This window comes from Prunus dulcis, unplaced genomic scaffold (genome assembly GCF_902201215.1).
Source record: "Prunus dulcis unplaced genomic scaffold, ALMONDv2, whole genome shotgun sequence".
Classification (NCBI taxonomy): Eukaryota; Viridiplantae; Streptophyta; class Magnoliopsida; order Rosales; family Rosaceae; genus Prunus; species Prunus dulcis.
The window spans coordinates 1-7244 of NW_023010424.1; the positions used below are offsets into that span (position 1 = coordinate 1).

General features: G+C 38.7%; 1 protein-coding gene across 1 annotated transcript; it reads right to left on the minus strand.

The window, feature by feature from the left end:
* Positions 1 to 3403: 3403 nt before the first annotated feature.
* LOC117613605 lies at positions 3404 to 5499 on the minus strand. Its single transcript, XM_034342202.1, has 4 exons — positions 5159 to 5499; positions 4136 to 4581; positions 3787 to 4024; positions 3404 to 3676 (listed from the first exon to the last, which is right to left on the minus strand). The coding sequence occupies exons 1-4, from the start codon at positions 5382 to 5384 to the stop codon at positions 3642 to 3644; spliced, it is 945 nt and encodes a 314-aa protein (XP_034198093.1). The 5' UTR covers positions 5385 to 5499; the 3' UTR covers positions 3404 to 3641.
* Positions 5500 to 7244: the final 1745 nt, after the last annotated feature.

Genomic DNA, 7244 nt, shown 5'->3' on the forward strand with positions numbered 1-7244 from the left:
CTTGATCTAATAATCAATTCAGACTTATTGCTCATCACTTGATGGCCATGTGGAACTCAAAATTCTCTTGTTCCTTTATCAAGCCACTGTCATTTTGAAAATTCATAGAGGACTATCGAAGTACACTGGATATATAACATCCAAGACTTTTATAATCACATATATGAACCTGCAAAACACATAAGGCATCCAACTAGATTGAAAATGAGAACCCTTTTGTTTTACTGTAAGTGTAATAAAACAAAACAGTTCTTTGCTCACCCTTTAAGACTACCAAGGTCTCCTTTAATGACTCATTCATAGATTCAAACTGCAAAACATAATGCTAGCATGATCACAGTTTGGCCTTTATTCTATTTGTCATCCAGAAGCAGTAAATGCAAAACATTATATAAAAACAATTCAAATAAGTCTACTTTAAACAGAATCTGACTAGATAGAACTAGTTAACAAAATCTAAAATAAAACATAACTGCAAGAACTCTAGCTCCCACTGACTCCCACTGACTTTAGGTATCAAAACTGAATTGCAATCCCATGCTTGCCACATGTCTGTGAAAAACATGATTAGGCAGCCCTTTATTCAAGGGGTCTGCAATCATAAAATCTGTGCCAATGTGACTTAGAGCAGTCTCTCCATCTCTGATCTTTTCCTTCGCAGATAAGAACTTTAAATGCAAATGCCTCATTCCACTTGATCTCTTATTTCCTTACGCAAAATACACTACTGCAGTATTGTCATTCCATAATTGAATCGGTCTCTGTATTGAATCCACAATTTTCAGCATGGACATGAAATTTTTGAGCCACACTGCCATTGAAGTGGCTTCATAAACTGCCAAGAACTCTGCTTGCATGGTGGAGGTTGAAACATACTGCTGTTTCATGCTCTTCCATGCCACTGCAGCACCTGCAAATAGAAAAACAACTCCTGATGTGCATTTCTTAGTATCCTGGCATCCTGCAAAGTCTGCATCTGCATATCCTTCCAGCTGCAAATTTTCAACCTTTCTATAGACCAATTTGTACTCTTTAGTTCTCTGCAAATACCTTAATACTTTCTTGCCTGCAATCCAATGTGCTTGGCCTGGATTAGACTGAAATCTGCCAAGAACACTTATGCAGAATGCCAAGTCTGGTCTAGTGCAGACTTGTGCATACATCAAGCTTCCTACTAGTGATGCATAGGGCTTGTCCTTCATCTCCAGTCTCTCTTGCTCATTTTTAGGAGATTGTTCACTGCTCAATTTATCCCCTTTTGAGAAGGGAACATCACATCCTGTACAGTTTCCCATGTTGAACCTTCTAAGCACTTTCTCAATATATGCCTTCTGACATAAGCCGATCATTTTCCTTTCTCTGTCCCTGCTGATTTCTATTCCAAGAACATAGTTTGCCTCTCCCAAATCACTCATATCAAAATGATCTGACAGCATCCTTTTAGTGTCATGCAACATGGACAGATTGCTACTTGCTAGCAGAATGTCATCCACATATAGCAGCATGAAGATGAAATTCCTTCCATTGAATTTCATATAGATGCATTCATCCAATGGATTATCAATGAAGCCTTGGGACTTAACAACTTCATCAAACTTGAGATACCATTGTCTTGATGCCTGTTTTAGACCATATATTGATTTCTGCAGCTTGCACACTAAATTCTCTTCCCCTTTTGAGGCAAAACCATCCGGCTGTTTCATATATATTTCTTCAATCAGTTCTCCATTTAGGAAAGCTGTCTTAACGTCCATCTGATGAAGATGCAGATCAAAATGAGCAACCAAAGCCATTATGACTCTGAATGAATCTTTAGTTGATACAGGAGAAAAAGTTTCATTGTAATCAACTCCCTCTTCTTGTGTGTAACCTTTTGCCACTAATCTGGCCTTATACCTGTCTATCTGTCCTTGTGCATTCCTTTTGGTTTTATAAACCCACTTACATCCTATAGGTTTGCATCCTAGTGGCAAAATGACTAGTTTCCATACCCCATTTTTGCTCATTGATTCTAGTTCAGATTCCATGGCTGCAGACCACTGTGAACTTTTGTCACTTTCCATGGCCTGTTTGAAAGTTGCAGGGTCTTCCTCAGGATTGATGTCATGCTCTGATTCTTGCAGGTAAACAAAGTAGTCATTTGACAAGGCTGGCCTTTTAGGTCTCTGTGATCTCCTGAGCTGTAAATCTGGAGTCTGTACTGGCTGATCTGTCTGCATTTCTTCTACTGCAGTTTGCTGATGTTCAGTCACTTGTCCTTCCTCATTATTCCTTTCTGCATCCATTGGTGAGGCACGGTTTTCTTCCAAGGCAAGGCATCAAAAGGTAAGATAGTGACTTCTCTTGTTTGGTTTTCATCTGCAGTTTCCTTAGTTTCCAAAACTTCATCAAAATCAAAATCTACTTCATCTAATCCTTTCTCTTCTTCTTCAATAAAAATTGCTCTCTGTGTTTCCACAAATCTAGTGTTATTTTTAGGACAATAAAACCTATAACCTTTTGTCCTATCTGGATATCCTATGAAGAAACAGCTCACTGTTTTGGAATCAAGCTTCTTCTGCATAGGATTGTACAGCTTTGCCTCTGCCCTGCATCCCCAGGTCCTTAGATGAGCCAAGCTGGGTTTTCTTTTACACCAGATTTCGTAGGGTATCATGTTTGTAGCTTTGGTGGGAATTCTGTTGGCAAGGTAGTTTGCAGTTTTTAAAGCTTCTCCCCATAGAAAAGTAGGAAGCTTAGTACAACACATCATGCTTCTCACCATCTCTATTAAGGTTCTATTTCTCCTTTCTGAAACACCATTCTGCTGTGGTGTTCCAGGATTTGTATATTGTGCAACAATGCCCTCTTGCTGTAGAAAGTTTGCAAAAGGTCCTGGATTTCTTCCTTTTTCTGTGAACTTGCCATAGAACTCTCCACCCCTATCTGATCTTACAACTTTTATCTTGGAATCCAGCTGGTTTTCCACTTCTGCCTTGTAGATTTTAAACATTTCCAATGCTTTGGATTTTTCTGTTATCAGATACACATATCCATATCTTGAAAAATCATCTGTAAAAGTAATAAAATACTTGAAACCATCATGTGTATCAACTGGAAAAGGTCCGCAGATATCTGTGTGTATTATCTCAAGTAGTTTCTCACTTCTTATTGCCCCTTTCTTTCTGAGATTTGTTAGCTTTCCTTTTGCACATTCAATGCATGTTTTATCTTGGTCATGGTGATTAAGTGGTGGGAGGATTGATTCTTTGCTTAGGAGATTCATTCTTTCTTTCGAGACATGTCCAAGTCTGTTATGCCATATTGTGAAAGATTCTGTATTACAAGGCTGTTTTGAACTTAACACATTTATCATCTCTGTACTTTGATTTGGTAATTTGCAGTTCAAACGAAACATTCCATCTATCAATAATCCATTACCAATAAAACTTTTATTTCTGAAAATGGAGAAACCAGACTCATCAAACTCAAACTGTAAGTTTGATTTTACAAGCTTGCTAACTGATAACAGATTCCTTGTCATAGAAGGAACATAAACGACATCAACTAATTCCAAAATGAAACCTGACTCCAACTCAAGACTAGCTAAACCAACAAAATCTACTCTAACTCTTTCTCCATTTCCCACGAACACCTTCAAGTCATCCTTGTTTGGCACCCTCTTTGTTTTGAATCCCTGCAAAGAGTTAGTCACATGAACTGTTGCACCACTGTCTAACCACCATGAATTAGATAAAACTTCAACTGTATTAGATTCATAAATCACAGAGACATTTTCATGCTTACCTTTTCCCTTTTGTTTGTCCAACCAGCGCTTGTATCTTCTGCAATCTCTCTTTAAATGTCCAAATTTCTTGCAGAAGAAACACTTCAAACCTACTGGACCCGTGCCCTTTGCAGACTCATCTTTCTTTTGCTGCTTATCTGTGTTCTTGTTTTTGGTCCATTCCTTTTGTTTAAACTTAGTATCCTGCACAAAACACACTTGATCTTTGCCTTTGTCCTTTCTTATACTTTGTTCTTCCTGCACACATATACCTATCAAATCAACAACTGACCATATCTCCTTCTGAGCAATATAAGTAGTTTTCAGTTGTCTAAAAATACTAGGTAGAGAGTTAATGGCAAAGTGCACCATCATGGTTTCATCCACATTGACTTTTAGAGCCTTCAACTTGTTTCCTATCTCAACCATGTTCAGAATATGAGTTCTTATGCAGCCTTCTCCATTGTATTTCATATCTGTCAGCTGGCTCATGAGTGTGCCAATTTCAGCTTTCTTGGAGCCTTGGAAGTTTTCTGCAATAGCTTCCATGAATAGCTTAGCACTCTCAGTTTCAATAATACTGCCTCTGACCTCTTCTGAAATAGACCTCCTCATGATCAGAATTGCCATTTTGTTGGCCTTAATCCACTTTGCATATTTAGCCTTAGTCTCAGCAGATGCATCATTCGCAGGTACTGATAGAGCTTCATCAGTAAGAACCATCTCATAATCCAGAAGTCCAAGAGCAATTTCCACATCTTCTCTCCATTTCTTATAATTTGAGCCAGTGAGAGTTCGAATGGAGTTATGATTGACTGTACATGTTTAAAACAAGATAAGCACTTTATATATATAACTTTCCCCAGAACTTTAATCAAACACACTTAATCACATCTTTGGACAGTGATTCAAGCATGCTTATTGACACTGGAAAACGAATAGATATGAATTTCCTGAGCAAAAGATCTTCTACATCTTTAGATAGAAGAAAACCTTTCACTAATCCATATCTATCCATGTCCCATGTCGATCCACCATGATACAAGACACATCAAACTGCTGACATCTTTGGACAGAAAGCCTTTCGACATGTTTTGCATCATGGTGCAAATTCTGATCATAATACTTTGAATACAGTGATCATGCAATGGTTGAGTTGCTTTGGCTCACTCAATCATTACACAAGAACTGTAAGCGATGATCTGTAGAAAACGTCAAGAACATGATAAAGCACATACTTTATACTGTTATCATGTTCATACTTTATAACTTAAAAGCTGTTAGTTATTTTCTCAATTTCCTGCACGAGTTTTGTTAGGTAGAAACATGATATAACTTACGCTCTGATACCACATGTAAGTTCTTTAAAGCCATAACATGTTTAACACTAACCTGAGTCTGACATGGTGCTGGCGCAGATTGGATGATGCTGGAACAGATTTGCAGCGCAAGGTATAGAAGTTCTTCTCCTGAGAATCCGATCCTTATAGCTATAACTCTGATGGGTGAATTTCTGTTTAGCTGTGTTGTGTATTTCGGATCTAGGAGGGAGCCTTCTATATATATGCATCTCTCTAAGTGTCCTGCCCATCAGGAAACACTTAGAGATATCCTTCATGCGATAGAACTAATCTATTCCAATCCTTGTAGAACTAGGAACCTTTAAGCCTTCATTATCCTTATTAAACACTGAGTTAAAGGCTACCTAATCGAGATAAGTTTGAGTTCCTGATAAACAATAAGTCTTTCAATCCTTTATAGATTAGAAGATCACTTCAGTAGGTTTAAGGCAATAAACCTTCTTACAATGAAAGCCTAATCTATAGAATCCAAATGTGAACTCTATATATAATAGGCAGGGTTGAACAAGTATATCACGCGTGAAACACACCGTTTTGATCTTTTAAAAAAAAATGAGGTAGAGCTCGGTTGTCAAGATTTTGGTCCCTGGATGATGATGATGGCTATTATATAAAAGAGATTAGCCACCACAAGAAAGTTGTCATACTTGTGTATGTAAGATTAACTTTGATTAACTTCATTGTGAATGAATTGCCCACTAGCAAGTCATGGCAATTAAATTTGCAAGTGCAAGTTTACATGGAGATTAGCTCTTGCACGGTAATTAACCTCAATATGGGAAATATTGAATCTCATTCAAAGGCATTCTAGTTCTTGGGTTTGACCTAGTTACCCACCGTTGTATTGCCCTTTTTTTGGATTGAAAGCGATAGTTTTTATTTATGAATTTTACAATATTTGGCAAAACTTAAGCAAGTAAAGTATATTGGTTCTTTTTAACTGCTTTGGCAGGAGGAATGTAGTCTAGACTACTAGTAAGTTCAATGATCAAACCTTATGTGTAGATTTTGACAGGACCCGAACCAAATTCTGCTTTGGAATTCGAGTCGAACCCTGTACGTGTCCGACACTTGGCGAATGTAGGGCACAATTGACCTAATTGCCCTTCTAATTAAAATTTTAACATTGACTCCAGCCGAAAATTCGGCAGAGTCTCCCCTGTAATTTGCCCAATCCCAAAATTTCCACATGTCAGAACGAGCAAAATATCCACACAACCAACTGCCAGCACTTCAATATACATGCCAAAATTTCCAATCTCACTCTAGGGCAATATATCAGAGCAATCCTAATAGTTGACAAAGAAGTGAAACTTTTTACAAACCAACACTTCTGTAACAAGGAGGCGCGGAAGGCAAGATGGCCCGGTGGTGGATTTCCTGTGCACGCTACAGCTTGGAGGCCCAAAACATTTGAAGATGTGAGTGGACAAAAATAAAGGTTCATAAAATATCCTAAGAATATACTAACCCCCATTGTAAAAATAGTTAAATAAAACTGAATACGTATTCTGCATTTAAAGCATACTAAACTCAAGGCATTCTATGTAAATCATATTCAAGCTTGATAAATCTCGCGTAAAAGAATTGAAATCAAAGCTTACATAAAAATACTGAAATCTTGCATAAAAAGTACTGTACTCAAACCTTGCATAAAAGCACTGCAATTATATAAAACTACCACTCGGATGTACCCCTGTAATTTCGTCAATTCCCCTGGCAGGTCTCGGCGACACAAAGTCTATCCGAGCCGCAAACTGGCAGGATTCAGGGGACTATAGTCAGCCTGATCCGCTGGCAGGTCTCGGTGACACAAAGTCATCCTGAGCCGCAACTGGCAGGATTCAGGGGACCGTAGTTAGCCTGATCCGCAATCCTGGCAGGTCTCGGTGACACAAAGTCAACTCGAGCAGCAAATCCTGGCAGGTCTCGGGACACCAAGTCAATCCCAGCCGCAAATCCTGGCAGGTCTCAGGACACCAAGTCAATCCGAGCCGCAAATCCTGACAGGTCTTGGTGACACCAAGTCAATCCGAGCCGCAAATCCTGGCACTCACGGCCCGGGCGTCCCCGAAGTTCGTGAGGCAAATGTCAAGTGCACTGACAAAATTGAGGGT

Coding starts and splice junctions, on each gene's coding strand:
- LOC117613605 (XM_034342202.1), bottom strand. CDS start 5,384: ATGAAGGATATCTCTAAGTGTTTCCTGATGGGCAGGACACTTAGAGAG. Junction 4,025..4,135: donor ATGTGGATGAAACCATGATG/GTGCACTTTGCC, acceptor ATATGTGTGCAG/GAAGAACAAAGTATAAGAAA. Junction 3,677..3,786: donor GGACAAACAAAAGGGAAAAG/GTAAGCATGAAA, acceptor AACTCTTTGCAG/GGATTCAAAACAAAGAGGGT.